Source organism: Rhinatrema bivittatum, chromosome 7 (assembly GCF_901001135.1).
Source record: "Rhinatrema bivittatum chromosome 7, aRhiBiv1.1, whole genome shotgun sequence".
NCBI classification, from domain to species: domain Eukaryota; kingdom Metazoa; phylum Chordata; class Amphibia; order Gymnophiona; family Rhinatrematidae; genus Rhinatrema; species Rhinatrema bivittatum.
The window spans coordinates 254,405,294-254,423,417 of record NC_042621.1 but is presented as its reverse complement, the minus strand read 5'-3'; the positions used below and the strand labels follow the sequence as shown (position 1 = coordinate 254,423,417).

Genomic DNA, 18,124 nt, shown 5'->3' with positions numbered 1-18,124 from the left:
AAAATCTTCCATGCAGTCCATGGCATGGGCCTGATGTAGTGAAGGGCTTTTTCTTGTGTCTATGGGGAAGAGTACTTGGGACATAGAAGGCCCATGCTATTTTTCAATACAGTGGCCTTTTCCTCTTAAGACTATAATCTGTCTGAGGCACAGCACTTTCCTAAATGACCTTGCTGGAAAAGGGGATTTGGGGCTCTGCCAGTTTGTGATTAGAAGCAGTGTTTCAGCTGCAGAACCTGCTGTGTTACTCAGTGCTGGGGAGAAGAGTGGGGGGGGGGGGGGAGAGACTGGAGTGCTGCAGCTGCTTGGACCATTCCTATTCCTGAGGACCTGTTCTGCCACAGTTGGAATCCAGATGTATATCTTAGCTTCCTAGTGCAGTGGTTTTCAGACCAGTTCTCAGGACACCCGTAACAAATATGCATGAGGTATATTTGCATACTGTGCTTCCCAGATCCATACTGTGCAAGTGGTGGTCATTTTCATTAGGAACATCCTGAAAACCAGATGGGGTAGGTGGGCCCTGAGGACTGGTTTTAAAAACTGACTTAGCAGATAGAACTAGACTTGGTGGAGGGCCAGGAATGAGAGGGGTGCTGCTTGTGCACTGAGGTACCAGCCTGCCTTCCTCTGACGGATTGTCTGTCTCCCTTCAGCGAGCAGAGATCATCTTCTATCTGGCTGACCTGCTGACTGATAACAGAGAGGAGATTCTCTCTGCCAACAGAAAAGACATGGAAGAGGCAGAGAATAAAGGTAATGGGAACACTGCTTAACAGAATCCACCATCCCTTTCCATGGGGTGATCTGAGTCATAATTAAAGCATGCTCCTTTAATACAGAGGTAAATGGGATTACAAAGAAGATAAGCATAAGAAGCTTCAAATCCCCAGTCAACTGATTAAATGCTGGATCTAACCAAGAGGCCTAGCTTTTTCCTTTTCTTATAGCTTACTGAACACTTTTTTTTTCTTTTTTTTCCCCCCCTCCCAGGAAGATTGCCTCCTCCTTTGTTAAAACGGCTGAGTCTGTCAGCAGCAAAGCTGAACAGTCTGTCCATCGGTCTTCGACAAATAGCAGGCTCCTCTCAGGACAGCGTAGGGCGCGTTATTCGTAGAACACGCATCGCTAAAGACTTGGAGCTTGAGCAAGTGACTGTTCCAATTGGAGTCCTGCTGGTGATCTTTGAGTCCCGACCAGATTGCCTGCCCCAGGTAAACTCCTAAAACATGTGTGAGGGAAGGTTTCAGAGAGGGTTTACTATTGGATGTATTTTGCAAACTCTGACCTAATTCAAGTTTTTTTTCAAATGCTTTTCAGTGGTGTCTTAAATGTTTGATCCTATAAACATTTTGAATTACTTGGATCTTTCAGTCCCATCCTTTCCTAACTCTCTTTTGGGCGTCCTTGTATTCTCCTGACATCTGGTCTTGTTAACAGGTGGCGGCCTTGGCAATTGCTAGCGGAAATGGCCTGTTGCTGAAAGGAGGGAGAGAGGCAACATACAGCAATCAAATCCTTCACCGCCTGACTCAAGAGGCACTCTCTCTGCATGGTGTCAGGGATGCTGTGCAGCTGGTGAGAGCTTGATTTATTAGGTCGTCTTTTCCTAATGACTACTCTGTTCTCTGTGCAACTTCCATGCTTGGCTTCATCCTCTTAGATTCTCAATGCTTTGTCAGCCATTCAAGCTGAGATGCTCTTGGTCTGACTCTTGCAGGTGAGCACACGAGAAGAAGTGGAGGACCTTTGCCGCTTGGATAAACTGATAGATTTGATCATTCCCCGTGGCTCCTCACAACTTGTCAGGGATATCCAAAAAGCTGCTAAGGGAATTCCTGTGATGGGTCACAGTGAGGGGGTCTGTCATGTTTATGTGGATTCAGAAGCTACAGTTGAAAAGGTCACAAGGATTGGTAAGGTCAAAAATAATTACTAGAAGGGGCTGCCATATCAAAGTGTTGGTCATTGTAATGTACACTCGCATTACATTTTGCAGCAGCACTTCTGACACTTGAGTTTAGGATGGATGCCTAAATGTAGAAATAAGATGTCATTGGGGCTGGGGCCACCCAAGGGGGTACAATTCCTGGGCCTAGCTTTGGCTCATGAGGTGAGGAGGTAGGGGTCCTGCAGAGTTCTTCCCAGCCATTCAATAAGTGCCATCTCCTGGCCAGACTGTGGGAGGGGGAGTAGTACATTCTGGAGGGTGTTATGATCTGTGATTCTTGGCCAAGGACTATTACTGCAGCGGCAGAGCTAGGTGGGGGGGGGGGTCTTATAGGGAGGAAAAACCAGTGCTGCAAGTGGAAGCTCCTGGCAAACTGTAAATCAATAGATTTTGAGCTGGCAGTCTAAATGAGCAGGTGGAAATTGCTAGGCAAAAAATAAAATGTAATAACTAAATGAGGCCATGAAGGTTCCTTTGTAACGCACATGTTACAGAACTGGAGTAATACAATTCTACAGGCTCGATTCACTCCCTATTTAGCATTCAGAGTGCAGAATTGAAGTCATTCATGATAGTTAGCACACCCTATTTGTTTTTCCTATGGCTTGAAAAATAATGTGGAGCATTCAGGAGGCAGAGCCTTAATCTGTTTCATTAGCCCTCTCCACTATGCCCTCAAATGCTGAGCCACCAATGGCCAAATATACTTATTCCTCCTCCAGGTGGCTGGTATAAGTCCAAGCAGAAGTGCTACTGAAGTCACTCCACTTCCGTCACATTCTATGGGGGTAATCTTGACACTAAACGTTATCCTTTTGGGAGAAAACAATGATCTGCAACAAACTATTGTCATTCCTCTGTTTTAGCAACCTTCACCCTATTTCCAAGATCACATGTAAAAAAAAAAAAAAAAAAAAAAAAGCCCTTTAAAAAGAGCCTGTGCCCTTTTTCCATAGGGGTTGCTAGCACTTGCCATTTTGAAAAGTTACTTTGGCATACCTTAACTGCTAGCATCTCACTAACTTGCATGCTCTTTCTTAATCTAATGTACCTTTTTCCTTTTCCTTGTCTCATCGTTGAACTGTTCATACATAGAAACATCTCCTGTACTGGGTTGGGCTTTGACCCCCAGAAAACTTAATTCCCTGTATGTTCCCAGACTGCTGGGTTTTGCCCCCCCCCCCCCCCTCTAGCAGATAGACAGATGTTTTAAAAACGAAGCTCCGCCTATATAGGAGAGTGCCACCTACAGTCCGCCAGTATTTCTCTGTCTCTAGCAGATGATGGAGGTGCAAAACCTACAGTCTGGTCAGAGTCTTTATTTTGGTTTGCTTAACTTTAGTTAAGAGTTTTCTATGTACTTTTTGATTTAGTGCCTGTTGCTTTAAATTTCTTTAAAAAAAAAACACAAAATTGTTTCTTGGTCCACCTCCCAGAGGGTTGTTAGGCTCTGAGAGGGCCGTCCCCTGCTGGTCTGAGGCAGCTGCCGATGGGGGTTGAGGACCCTAACTTTAAATTCAGGCAGCAGGGGTGCCATACTGGGGAGCCCGGCTCACTCCACCCCAAGGATCAGCACCCTGGACCATGGTAGGCTGTCTTTATTTATTTAAAAAAAAAAAAAAAGTTGAGGTAATTTTTTTTTTTCCTTGCTTTCATTTTCCTCGAGCGGGCTCTCCCTTCCTTCCTCTTATCGCGGGGGGAATTTTCGCCGTGTTTTTTGTGTTGTGGGGGGGGGGGCTCGTTTTCAGCTTTTTTTCCCCGATGCCGCGGTCAGCCGCATGTCACGCTTGCGGCGCGGCTCTCCCACCAGAATTTGTTCTCAGTGTTTACCGGGGGGAGAGGGTTCCTCAGGTGCGGGAACAACTAAAAATACTGCCAGAAGCAGACCCCTGCGGGTTCCTTCACCTGCAGTAGGGGAGTCTGTTACCTCAGGATCCCTTCCCTTTGAGTGCTGGCACAGAAGCCATTTTACACTCGTTCCGTGCTGCTGCTTCTGTCTGCTATGGGGGAGGGGTCTCTTCCTCCTCAGTTGTCTCCTCAGCCGCAGCCCCCAGAAAATAGGAATTTGCAGCAGCCTGCTTCTCCAGCTCCGGAGGACAGTCCTGAGGGGACTTGACACCTCAGTCTTCTTTTATTGTGTTTTTACGTAAAGCCTTCAAGGCTAGGAAGGCAGGCAAGCTTATGGCAGGGGGAAAATCAGATTCCCATAACCCCCGGGCGGCAAAATGCACCACAGTAAATAAGGGGACGGAGCCTACTCAGCCTAAGCGTTCTCGCCACACTGGGGCTCCGCAGGGTAATACAGACTCCTCGGATCTGGATTCAGATCCTGAGGATCCGAATTGTCAACCCCAGATCCCGCAGGGTGCAGATGACCCAGAACCGGATCCTCCACTGGCGGACAGGGGCTCTCAGGCAGCTGAGGGCGATGATCCTAAGGTAGTTCGCCTTTTTCGTAGAGACAAGTTGGCACCTCTTATTCCTGCTATCCTCTCTGAGCTAGGCATTGACAGCCCTCCCGAGGAATCCAAGCTTGGGAAGATGGACCCTGTCTTGTTGGGCCTGAGAGGTCCTGCTACTGCCTTTCCCTTTCATTTTTCAGCGACGGACTTGTTTAGGGAATGGGATACCCCAGAGCTCTGTTTAAAGGTTAGTAAACCCATGGATAAGCTCTATCCTCTGCCAGAGGATGCCTTGGAGTTACTGCGAGTGCCAAAAGTGGACTCTGCAGTGTCAGCTGTCACTAAGAAAACCACGATTCCTGTCACAGGAACAACAGTGCTCAAGGATCTGCAGGATAGGAAGTTAGAGGTGCAGCTCAAACAGATTTTCGAGATCTCAGCCATGGGAGTCCGTGCGGCTATTTGTAGTAATTTTGCTATGCAAGCCAGGCTTCGCTGGGTGCAGCAGTTACAAGCCAATGTAGATTTCTCGGCCGAGGAAGCGGCTCAGGCGAACCGTTTGGAATCCTTGGTGGCTTATTGTGCCGATGCCTTTCATGATCTCCTCAGGGCGTCCGCCAGGTCCATGGTGTCGGTGGTTGCGGCTTGTCAGCTTTTGTGGTTGCACAACTGGTCGGCGGATGTGTCTTCTAAGGCCCAGCTGGGGTCCTTGCCTTTTAAGGGTACCTTGAGGGACAATCCCTGAGAGAAAAAATCCAAAAAAATTGAAAAATCGCCAGGAAACAAGATTTGAGAGAGCCCAGTGAGAATGAGATCCCCCCCCCCCCCCGACGTCACCACGCTCAGCGTTCAAGCCGGTAAACGACACCGGTCCACCAGGCGTCTCGCGCCGAAGGGGCGCGACAAAGGGGCTCTCCCCTTTGTGCACCTCTTCGTGCAAACCTTTGTGTTTCTTTTAAAAAATTTGTTTCCTTTGTTAATTAACCTTTATTAAAGTTGTTTAGCTTTTTGCCTTGTTAACAATTGTTTCGTTATAGATGTTCATTGTATTAGACTAAGGAATCATATTTCCTGCTTATTCTGTTCCATTGTAAACCAGTATGATTTGCATTTGAATCAAGAATGTCGGTATATAAAAGTTAAAAATAAACAAGTTACTTTTTTGGTAAAATCTTGGATGACTTGATTCAGTCACTGGGAGAGAATGAGATGCATCGCCTGCCAGAAGACAGACCTCGCTCACGCGGTTCTTTCTCTTCTCGTATTAGATTTAGAGGTAATCGGAGGTATTGCCCTCCTAAACCGCCCGCTTCGTCTTTTCGTTCGGCTCCGGCGAAGCAACAATCCTATATCCAGTTCTTTTGGGGCCAAAGATTTGGCAGTCCTGGGGCGGCTTTCCCTTCCTCAGGAGCAAAATCCTCCCAATGAGTCTGCTGGTCCACTCCTCAACTCCAGTAGTAGGGGGCAGACTGACCCTATTCTTCAAGGAGTGGACCAGGATAACCACGGTTTAGTGGGTCCTGTCCATGATGAAACAAGGCTACGCTTTAGATTTTGCACAACGGCCCCGAGATCAATTTCTCATCTCTCCCTGCGGGTATGCCGCCAAAAGAGCGGCAGTTCGGGACACATTGCAGCAGCTACTGCAGTTAAGGGCCATAGTTCCCGTTCCCCCAGAAGAGCAAGGAACAGGTTGGTACTCAATATACTTCGTAGAACTGAAGAAGGAAGGTTCTTTCCATCCCATCCTAGACCTCAAGGAGGTCAACAAGTGTCTTAAGGATTCCTCACTTCCACATGGAAACTCTCAGGTCAGTCATTACCTCGGTAAGGCAGGGAGAGTTCCTAGCTTCACTAGATCTCACGGAGGCTTACTTCCACATAGGGATTCGTCAAGATCACCAGAGGTTCTGCATCCTGGGACAGCATTTTCAGTTTCGAGCTCTTCCCCTTCGGCCTGGCGACTGCTCCACGGACTTTCACCAAAGTATTGGTGGTGGTAGCATCTCACCTCCGGAGGAAAGGTCCTCTAGTGCATCCCTACTTGGACGACTGCTGATTCGCGCAAAGTCAGAAGCTTTAGCCACGGATGCCGTTCAGAGTTCTGCAGTTTCTTCAATCACTGGGCTGGGTGGTCAATCTATCCAAGAGCAAACTCATCCCATCTCAGTCCTTGGAGTATTTGGGAGCTCTCTTCGATACCCAGAGGGGTTGGGTGTTTCTCACCATGGATCGCATCCTCAAATTACAAGCACAAGTGCAGAGTCTGCTACTCCAGCCTTCTCCCAGGGTTCGATAATATCTGCAGGTTCTTGGGTCCATGGCATCGACCTTAGAGCTGGTGCCATGGGCTTTTGCTCATATGCAGCCCTTGCAGTATGCGTTACTGCCCCGTTGGAACCCAGTATCCGAACAGTTTTTTCTTCCATTGCCACTTACACCTGTGGCAAGACACAGCCTATCGTGGTGGCTAGAGACGGACAATCTTTCCAGGGAAGTTCCCCTGGAGATTCCCGAATGGACAGTGGTCACCACGGATGCCAGTCTCTCTGGCTGGGGAGCAGTGTGCCAATGGAAGTCTGTACAGGGCCTCTGGTCCCCCAAGGAGTCACTAGGGTTGGAGATCAATCGGTTGGAGACCCAGGCTGTACGGTTAGCGTTACAAGCCTTTGCCCCTCTCCTTCAGGGGAGAGCAGTGCGGGTGTTATCGGACAATGCGACCACGGTGGCGTACATCAACCGGCAAGGGGGAACTCGGAGTCATCCTGTGGCAGAGGAAGCGGCTCAGTTGTTCAACTGGGCAGAACATCATCTGCTCTGCATCGCGGCCTCTCATATTGCCGGAGTGGACAACATACAAGCAGATTTCCTCAGTCGACACTACCTCGATCCCGGCAAATGGGAATTGTCAAGAGGACACGTTTCACTGCATATGCCTCATGTGGGGAACGCCCAGCATGGATCTCATGGTGACGTTTCGGAATGCCAAAGCTCCACGGTTCTTCTCACGCCATCTAGAGCCGGGAGTGGAAGGGGTAGATGCTCTGGCTCTACCCTGGCCCATAGACGTTCTTCTGTACATGTTTCCACCCTGGCCATTAATCGGCAGTGTGCTCAGTCGGATAGAGTGGCACCCAGCGCCGGTGATTTTGGTGGCACCGGAATGGCAGAGACATCCTTGGTTTCCAGACCTCCTCAACTTCCCCTCGGCGGGTCCCATTCGGTTCCCAGGAATTCCGGATTTGCTTCACCAAGGACCAGTCTGTTTGGAAGAAGCCGATCACTTCTGTCTCGCGGCATGGCTTTTGAGCAGCGCCGCTCAAGTGACAAGGGTTATACTCCTGCTGTAGTGGCTACTCTTCTCCTTTCACGCAAAACTTCTACTAATCTAGCTTATGTTCGGGCTTGGAAGGTTTTTGAGGCATGGTGTCTCGATCATGACGTTTCACCAGTCCGGGCTTCTGTTTCCGATATTTTGCCTTTCCTGCAAAAAGGGCTGTCCATGGGGTTATCGTGTAGCTCCTTAAGGGTTCAGGTAGCAGCCCTTGGTTGTTTGCGCAGCAAGGTGCAGGGTGGGACCTTGGCGGCCCATCCTCACGTGGCGCGGTTTCTTCAAGCAGCTAAGCATTTACGTCCGCCACTTTGACAGCCTTGTCCATCTTGGAGTCTGAATTTGGTACTTATGGCTCTGTGTGAGGTGCCTTTTGAGCCTCTAAGAAGGGCAACTCTGAAGGATCTTACATTGAAGGTGATTTTTCTAGTTGCTATCACTTCAGCTCGTCAGGTGTCAGAGCTTCAAGCTCTTTCTTGCAGGGGGAACCTTTCTTGCGGTTCTCAGACTCTGGTGTTTCCATCCGCACGGTTCCTTCCTTTCATGTCAGTCAGTGGAGCTTCCAGCCTTTGGGGATCTGGACCGTTCGGACCCTCTGTCCCGTGAGTTGAGGAAGCTGGATGTTCGGAGAGCTCTTCTACGCTACTTGGAAGTCACCAATGATTTTCGCATGTCGGACCATCTCTGTCCTCTGGAATGGTCCCCAGCGGGGTCATATGGCTTCAAAAACTACTGTTGCTCAGTGGATGAAAGAAGCTATCATCTCCGCTTACTTGCTAAAGGGCCGAGTTCTTCCAGTAGGCCTCCAGGCTCATTCTACTCAGTCGCAAGCAGCATCTTGGGCGGAGTCTCACTTCGTGTCTCCACAGGAGATCTGTAGGGCGGTGACGTGGAAATCACTGCATACTTTCATGCAACATTACCGGTTGGATGTGCAGGCTACTAATTTGGATGGATTTGAAGAAGGTGTGCTTCGAGCAGGTCTCTCCAGATCCCACCCCGGATAGGTATAGTTCTGGTACATCCCAGCAGTCTGGACTGATCCGGGTACATACAGGGAAAGGAAAATCAGTTTCTTACCTGATAATTTTCGTTCCTGTAGTACCACGGATCAGTCCAGAGACCCACCCTGTCAGAGTGGTTCAAATGGGGGGGAGAGTCCACTCGCTTTCCCATTCTTTTTCTGCAGATTTTTTAATTTTCTTTTTTGACCTTCGTGGTTCTATAGGTTTTCTGATCATATTGGGGTTAAGTGACTCTGTGGTCATGTTTTTTCCTTTTCTTGTTCAGGTGTTAGTGTATATAGTTATGGTGTCTTATGGGAGCCATCTTGCTTTGTCATTACGAAATACTGGCGGACTGTAGGTAGCACTCTCCTATATAGGCGGAGCTTTGTTTTTAAAACATCTGTCTCTATCTGCTGGGGGGGGGGGGCAAAACCCAGCAGTCTGGACTGATCCGTGCTACTACAGGAACAAAAATTATCAGGTAAGAAACTAATTTTCCTATGCCAGCCCGAATTCTTTATAGCTTTTTTTGGCTACCTTTTTTTCTTGACACTTTTTTTTGGTTTTACATGGAATGTGATTTGGGTTTTTTTCCTCCTTGCCATACTTTAAAAAAATATAGCCAAAAGTCACTTATCAAATCTGTAGGGGAAATGTGCCTTAGTTGTGTGCTTTTCTATTATGGGATGCATGTTATGTTTTTCTTAAATCTGACAGTAAGAGATTCCAAGTGTGACTATCCTGCTGCCTGTAATGCTTTGGAAACGTTATTAATCCATCGGGACTTGCTGAGGACTGCTCTATTCGATCAAATCATAGACATGCTGAGAGTGGAACAGGTGAGTCGGGAGCCATTACTAATCCTCTTAGAAACATGAAAGCAGAGAGACCATTACAGCCTATCAGTCTACCCATCCACACAAACTATTCAGCTTTATACCACCGACCATGCCTTCAGAGATCCTGTTTATCCCATGCCGCCTTGAATTCACATACTGTCTTTCTTCACAACCTCTACAGGGAGGCTGTTCCATGCTTCTGCTACCCTCTCTGTAAAGAAATATTTCCTTTAGATTACTCCTGAGGCTACCCCCTTTCACCCTCATTCTAGAGCCTCCCTTCTTAGAGGCTTGCCTCCTGTGCATGGAAACCTTGGAGGTATTTAAATGTCTGTCATATCTCCCTTGATTTCTCTACAGTATCATGTTTAGATCTTTGAGTCTCTCCCATATGCCTTAGACTGAGGACCCCTGACCATTTTAGTAGCCACCCTCTGGATCTCATTTTAGTTTTGTGGATTTTCACATTCAGGAGCTATTGCAGTGTGACTATAATGTGACTGCTGTCAAAGGGATGCATGAGTCACTGCTTATCTATCCACAGATTGCTACTTGGGTGGATAAATGTGTTTACTTAACCTTCATGAAGTGTTCCCATATTAATTGGACTATAGGGGAATAAAACAATTTACTTGATCTACAGAATTGACTTAATTTCTTGGAGACAGACTTTGTACCATGTTTTATTGCTATTGATTTCTGCTCTTGGGACAGGTTAACCATGCAAAGCTGCAAACTGGGGTAGCTCAGTGGCAGTACTGTGCACTGCCTCTCAAAGGGTTCTGAGTTTGTTTCCCAGAAAAAAAAAAGCACTGGGAAGACTTGAGCTGGAGTCAAAGTGCTGGTACTCCACATGTAGAGCCCTTCTTGGGGTGGGATGGTAAGGGGCAGCCACTCAGGGTCTTGCCCCCTGGAACTGGCTGCAGAGCCCATGAAATGAGTGTTGCAAAATCACTTGACTCTTGAAAACCAGCACTGGGAAAACAGAAAAACTGAAATAGTACAATTCGCCAAGCAGGATTGTAGTCCTTACACATGGGCGACATCATCAGATGGAGCCTGATGCAGAGAACTTGGCATACTCAGCATGCCCTATACCACATGTCCACACAGGGTCCCTCTTTAATCTCTCTTCCGCAGAGTTGTGAGCCTTGCAGTTGATTGAGCTCTTCAAAACTTTGGCCTTTTGGACTAGTGTAAAACTTTTTTTTTTTTTTTCGCATTTTTTGCGAATTTTATTTTCTGTTTTGTCACCAGGTCCCTTGATGCCTTCCCATAGTGTCCCCAGTCAGGGTTTTCTATGTCTTCGGGTAAGTTTACTTTCGTGATTGATTCCCCCATGGTGGCGGTGACTCTGTGCCTGCTCGTTGTCTACATCCGCCACCAGCTTTCTGCCCTTCAGCCCTCTTTTTGTCTCACTTAGTCATGGTCACATCTGGTTTTTGCCGATGCCCCCCATGCCCATGGACCATGTCTATCACCGATCCGCATCCTCTGCCTGGAGGCATCACATGACATCTAGGGTTGCCACTTGTGCGTCCAGATGACCCTAAAGGGACATCTCCTTCGGCTTGATAAGATGGAGCACCTCTTTGGGTCAAAGTCCAAATCATTGATGGTGGCATCTGCCTCTATGGACCTCTGAGCCACAGCAACGGACAACTCGCCATCAACATCGGTGGGACCGTTGGTTCCATTGAAGCCACTGGTGGATAGGAGTGCTGTTGACAGACCACTGTCAATTTCTCCTCTGTCAGACGCCAGGTTCATAGTCTTCGACCTCTGCATCAAGGGAAGACCAAGAAGCAATGGCATTGGTCTGTCTATGCATGGGGATGCACCAGCCTTTGCCCCAATACCCCCAAAGCGACCCCATGGCAAGGAGTGCCAGTCCTCCTATTGATGCCCAGGGGAAACTACAGTCTCCACTGGTCCTGGTGCCAGTTGCTGATCCCCTCGAGGGTCCAAAGAAGATCTGGCCACCCCTCCTTCCTCCCAGTCAGTATCGCCACAAAGGGAATTAGAAGATATGCATATAGAAGAACTGTGTCCCAATGACAGGTGAGGACATCTGAGGCTGGTTTGCAATCTGTTCTGTACAAGGAGCGGAACTGAGGTGGCCTTGTTGCAGGGGGTCATGAACAGATGTCAGAGGTGGAATATCTTATTCACTACCTCCTAGTCCAGGGACTTCTCGTGGGGCCTGAAGGCTTGACTCAGCCTGTCTGCTACCACATTCTCTGTCCTAGCCAGGTACATGGCTCTGAGCACCATCCCATGGGACAGGGCCCATGACTAGATCTGGACTGCTTCCTGAAACAGGAGGTATGATCCTGTGCCTCCCCTGCTTATTGACCTATCACATTACTCCTCTGTCAGTCTGGATCAGGACAACTTGGACAGCCAATCTCTGAAAGTCCATAGTGTGTACCTGATCACCCAGAGCTCCAGGAAGTTTGATATGAATATTCCTGAGTGGACCATAAGCCCTGGGTGCTGAGCCCATCCAAATGAACTCCCCACCTCAGGTTGGATGCATCCTTGGTTAACACAATTTGAGTGGAAAGACTACAAAAGGAGGAGATTCCCTGTTCCAGATTGGAAAGTACCCATCACCAGGACAAGGCAGGACAGGGTGACTAGGATGCAATCTTAGAGGCTCTGTGTGATTGCCACCAGTGAGACTTCAGGGTCTGCGCATGGGTAATCCTGCCAAGGGAGTAACAGTCTGTTACGGCAGTGTGGCCCAACATGTGTCAAGCCGATGCCTGCATGCTCTGTTGAATTTCTGCCACCATGGCCGCTACAAAGACAGCCTTCTGGTGTAGCAGAAAGGCCTTGGCATGAGCTCTGCCTAGCAGGGCCCCGATGAAGTCCAACTGAGCTGATAGACTGAGATGGGACTTCAGATAGCTGAGAACGAACCCTAGTGATTTCAACACCCGAATGGTCAAGCACATGGACCTGGCTGCCCCTACCAGAGACATGTTCTTAACTAGCCAATCATCCAGATAGGGAAAAACATGTACTCTGTCAGCAGAGGTGCACCACCATCATGGCCAGTCATTTTGTGAAGACCCATGGGGCAGACAAGTCCACATGGCAACACCAGATACTGGAAATGCTATTTTCTCACCATGAATCTGAGATACTTCCTGTGTTCTGGGAAGATAGATATGAGTGTATACGTCCTTTAGGTTGAGGAGACCTTTTTGCAAAAGGGGGATCAAGGTGTCTTTTTTTTTTTTTTTTTTTTTTTTTTTTTAAAGAAACCCATGCAAGGCCCTCAAGTCTAGGATAGGACTAAGTCATCCTGTTTTTTTGGAATCAAGAAGTACCTAGAGTAAAATCCTCATTCTCTCTGCCATGGTGGAATGGGCTCAACCACTCTGGCCGTTAAGAGGGAGGAGTACACTGCTAGCAGTACCTCCTAATGCACTACCAGCTCCCAAATTGGGCACGGACAGCAATTGGTACCCCCAATTAAACAATGGCCAGAACCCACTGGTCTGAGGTTACACTGGGCCACTTGTTTACGAACTGCAGCATGCCCCCAACTGGAGGCTCCATCACCCTGGGTACAGGCAACTGGCTGTTACTCCCTTCAGCCCAGTCAAAACCCTGTTCCAGGGTTTGATTAAGGAGCCGGCTGGGGCTTAGAGCTCTCGTGACTGTCCCAAGCAGCACAGAGCTCCTGAGGATGGGCTTGAGGTGGAGACTAGTATTTTCTTTGGCAAAAGGACCTCCTTGGCCCCTGCCTCCTGGAAGAGGACGGGTCCAGAGCACTGGCAGAGAGTTGTTGGAAGGTCTCATGAATGTCCCAAATTTGGGCCACAGCATCCCTCAACTTTTATCTCCAAAGACTTTCTCCTGTACACAGCACATCAGTGATTCCTGTAGCTCTGGTTGGAGATCTGAGGTCTGCAGCCATAGCATTCTGTGGGCACCAATTTCCAATGCAGAGACTGTTGAAGCCATATTGAAAACATCACAGGCCACACAGGTCTTGTGTTTTCTGCACTCCAAATCCTTGCGCACCAGTGACATGTGTGTTGCTGTTGTTGAGGCAGCTGCTCAGCCACCTGCACCTGTCGGATGCCCATGAAGTTTGGCTCATGTAGAGCTGATAGGCAGTGATTGGGCAGTAAGCATGGCACATTGGTACACCTTCTTCCCAAGAGTGTTTATCACTGTGGTCCTTCCTGGGGTGGCGTGGGGGGGGGGGGGGGAAGGGAAACAGATGAGTGGGTCCAAAAGCACTTGGTCGATTTGGCCCTCAAGAGGGCCATCACTTGTCTGGTGGGGCAGCTGACACTTATCAAATCCAACAGCCTTCTAGATGAGGTAAACCCGGTCTGCCTTAAAAGACATTGAGGGGGTGTTCCCAAATCCTCCAAAGAAAATCCAAAAGGATCTCATAAACCAGGACCTCCTTAAGAGCCTCCACAAATTGAAGGATCTGAAGCATCTTATGCCTGGCATCGTCATTTGTCAACAGCTGAAATGGGATGGCTTCTGCCATCAACCTCTCAAAACCTGCAAAGGTTAAGTTCTCAGGTGGGGACTACCTTTTGCTTCTCTGGAGGAAAAGGGTCTAATTTATTTATTTAAATTCTTTTAATATACCGATGCTCAAGAACCAGGTCTTATCGTACCGGTTTACAATAAACTAGGGGGAACCAGTTAAACAATGAAAGCAAAAAGTTACATTATAACAGGGAAAGTGGAAATGGAAACCATCTGAGTCCTTGTAAGAAAACTCCATCTGGTCGTCCCCCAGGGGATCATAGGGACACTCATCCTCACTGTATGTCACAGGGGATGGGGTCCGAGGTGCTTGGCCAATGTCCAGAGGTGAAGGCACTGATGGAACTGAACAGAGGGGGCTACAGGCCTCTGCAATTCTGCCGGCCTTGGTGTAGCTTCCTCCTTGGAGGAACTGGTGACAACTAAGGTATCAGTTGGTGGAGGCTCTGATGCCCTACTAGGCACCATGCCAGCTGGGTCGGTAAGGCACTGATGAGCACATTGAGCTTCTCCAGAAGTGGTACAAGAATGGGCAATACCAGCTCAGTCTGTGCCACTGGACCATGGTCCTGCAGTGCCCATTCCACCACCAGCTGGACTTGATACTCCAACTTCTCTGCCGTTCGCGGCGAAGATGAAGGCCCCTGTGGGCTGCGAACGGAGTGTGCTCCGCTAGCAGCAAAGATGGAAGGCCCTGGTGGGAGAGCAAGAGGGTGTGAGCATGGGAGGTAAGAGCGGGGGTGGGGGGGTTGCTTGAGTGTGGGTTTCAGAGAGGGAGCCTATGAGGCGATTGTGAAGGAGTGTGTATGTGAGGGTGCTAGTCTGAATGGATTATGTATGTGTGAGACAGAGCCTGTGTGAAGGGGTGCGAGAGAGACATATAGGTAGCCTGTGAGGATGTATGTGTGAAAGAGGGAGCTTGTGTGGGTGTGTAGGCAAGAGAGGGCCCTGTATGAGGGTGTGTGTGTGTGTATTAGGGAGGGGGAGTACTGAGAACAGGGTCAAACTCTGGGACTGGCAATAGAGTGGAAGGGATTGAGCCTAGAGGTGGAGGGGAGAGATACTGGCAGCTGGAGGAGTTGGGAACTGAGAGGACAAAGTGGCCAGGGGAGTAGGGCGAGAATGGAAGGGACACTTACAGTGAATTTCTAGGGAAATTCTGCTCAAAATATTTAAAATTCTGAATCTTTAAGTAAAAACTTTTTCTGTATTAATGTAAAATGTAATTACTTAAAGATTGTCATAACTTATTTTGATCAATATAAAGTTTGCAGAATTTTGCTGAATTTGAAGGGTTTTTTTTGTGTGCAGAATTTAATTTTTTTTTTCCGAGCAATTCGCCCAGGAATACAATGCCCACAAAATTCTCATAACCCACATTATCACACAGAAATATCCCACTCTCCTCTCCCAATCCCCCACTGTCCCTTCTTTCCCACCTCCTGCATGAAGAATAACCACACTTAACACACCCTGACTGCTCACAAGCCTACCATTGGTCCTCTGCTAAAGATAACCATAATGTCCCTCTCCTTAAGAAAAACCTTCATAAAGAACTTTGAAATCACTATCCTACTAAGGGGAATGGAACAGCTCCCCTATGAAGAAAGACTAAAGAGGTTAGGACTTTTCAGCTTGGAGAAGACTGAGGGGGGATATGATAGAGGTGTTTAAAATTATGAGAGGTCTAGAATGGGTAGATGTGAATCAGTTATTTACTCTTTCGGATAGTAGAAAGACTAGGGGGCACTCCATGAAGATAGCATGGGGCACATTTAAAACTAATCGGAGAAAGTTTTTTCACTCAAAGCACAATTAAACTCTGGAATTTGTTGCCAGAGGATGTGGTTAGTGCAGTTAGTATAACTGTGCTTAAAAAAGGATTGGATAAGTTCTTGGAGGAGAAGTCCATTACCTGCTATTAAGTTCACTTAGAGAATAGCCACTGCCATTAGGAACGGTAACATAGAATAGACTTAGTTTTTGGGTACTTGCCAGGTTCTTATGGCCTGGATTGGCCACTGTTGGAAACAGGGTGCTGGGCTTGGTCTGACCCAGTATGGCATTTTCTTATGTTCTTACTAAACGTACATTGCCCGGAACCACCACAGTAACAAACATGACATGCAGAATCTGCAGCAGTTTCTCATCTCTCGGGTATCTGTGGCCCTGGAGAACAAGGAGCCCCTGGAGAATCTCCACAGGCATTTCCCCCCAGATTGTACTCTGCTAGACATGTCAGGAACTGGGCATGCAAGGTGATCCATGTTTTTCACCAAACCAGCTGCCTGGAATATCCTAAATGACTTCTCCCCTGCTTTAAACCCTGGATGTTGCTCCATTGATATAAAATTGTAGCACAAATGGGAACAGCCATTTGTAACAATTACCCTCCTGTAGCACTTCTCTAATATCATGCCGCTTCTTATTCGTGATCAGAGGTAGATCCTGAAAAATCTCCACCTCAAGACCATGCCACTTGACTGTTTTCAGCTTCCTCACCTGTACCATCACTTTTTCTTTTACCAGATAGTCATGAAAGCAACCAACAATATCCCTAGGCATGTTCCCTAGAATAAGCCAAAGATCTATGTGATCTATCCAGCGTCATTTTAGCCAGTTCTTCCATAGGCATGACAGAATTCAAAATCAAGGCACAGATATCAGAGACCACATGAGTATAGTTATAGGCAGGCTCTTCAGAGAGGGAACCTGTGGTTCAGGGGTGGCTCGAATCTGTCTTCCATCCAGTCTTTAAGGCATTTTTCTTTTTACAGCTGTTTTATACCCTGCTGCATGCTCACTGGCTCTTTTCTGCTCCTCAATCTTGGTTTCCACAGTCCACCTAATCCTCCCCCCCCCCCCCCCCCCCCCCCCAGCTCAGCACATTCCCGCTTTAGCTCCCCTAAAATAGATTTCAGTTCCTGCTTAAGGGAGCCCATATCTGCCCATAACTCACCAAACCAAGCCTGAAAATCAGACCTGAACAGGGGGTATCAGGAGTCAGCACAACAGTGTCAGGCTCAGTCACTGTCTCTATTTTCCTCAGACTCCTCCTCCACCGGGCCCTCCAATTTATTTTGCTGCCGACGTGTTATAAGAACTGCTTTAAGTCGACCATCCTCTTTTGGGCTGCCATCCTTGCAGCTGCAGGAGGCAGTGTTTGGGTACTTGCCAGGTTCTTGTGGCCTGGATTGGCCTCTGTTGGAAACAGGATGCTGGGCTTGATGGACCCTTGGTCTGACCCAGCATGGCATTTTATGTTCTTGTGACCAAAAGCACAGCCTGATGCCAGCGCTGAGAGGGATTTAGAGAATTGGGGCTGGGAGCACAGCCATTTGGCAGCATTATATCACTTCCTCCTCTGTCCATTCTTGACATTTATCTGGTGACCTGTCTGACTGAATTAGAGCTTTCTATAGTATGTTCTGCATGTCAGAAGAACATTGAGGTGTTGAGTGGAAGCTGACTTCTAAATTGGCATTTTTCCCTCCAGGTAAAGATTCATGCTGGACCCAAGTTTGCTTCATATCTCACATTCAGCCCCTCAGAAGTGAAGTCTCTTCGCGTGGAGTATGGAGACTTGGAGTGCTGCATTGAAGTGGTGGACAGTGTACAGGAAGCCATTGAGCACATTCACAAGTATGGCAGCTCGCACACAGATGTCGTCATCACAGAGAATGGTACGGTTCATTTCAACTTCCTTCTGCCTTTCATGTGGTTAGCTAGCTTGTATGCCTAGAATGTTTAGCACTGAATGAAGGGGTAGACATAAATGGCATCTGAGTCCTGGTGGAAGGAGGATAACCAATGAGATTGTGCTATATCAGGATAGAAATTTATGGAGTAAAGGTGGATCAACTTGGTAAGGGGTTGGTTCTTTAAGGATGGCCTACAATCCAATAGGATAAAGATCCTGCAGTAGACTCCTTAGGGGGTGGAAATTGCATACATGATGGGGAAGAGTATAGCAGTGGGGTATACTTTCTGTCCATTTGGCCAACATAAACAGTTGGATGATGGGAAGATAACAAATATGGCAGACTTCAATTACCCCTAACATCAGG

General features: G+C 47.9%; 1 protein-coding gene across 3 annotated transcripts in view; it reads left to right on the top strand.

Annotated features, from left to right (window-relative positions):
- Positions 1 to 18,124, top strand: part of ALDH18A1 (aldehyde dehydrogenase 18 family member A1) — an 83,905-nt gene that overhangs the window by 44,180 nt on the left and 21,601 nt on the right. For all 3 annotated transcript variants that reach the window (XM_029610055.1, XM_029610056.1, XM_029610054.1), the window contains 6 exons: positions 657 to 756; positions 994 to 1,214; positions 1,441 to 1,578; positions 1,721 to 1,916; positions 9,409 to 9,530; positions 17,554 to 17,740. In XM_029610055.1, the coding sequence (XP_029465915.1) occupies positions 657 to 756; positions 994 to 1,214; positions 1,441 to 1,578; positions 1,721 to 1,916; positions 9,409 to 9,530; positions 17,554 to 17,740 (964 nt within the window). The remainder of the gene's footprint in view (positions 1 to 656; positions 757 to 993; positions 1,215 to 1,440; positions 1,579 to 1,720; positions 1,917 to 9,408; positions 9,531 to 17,553; positions 17,741 to 18,124) is intronic.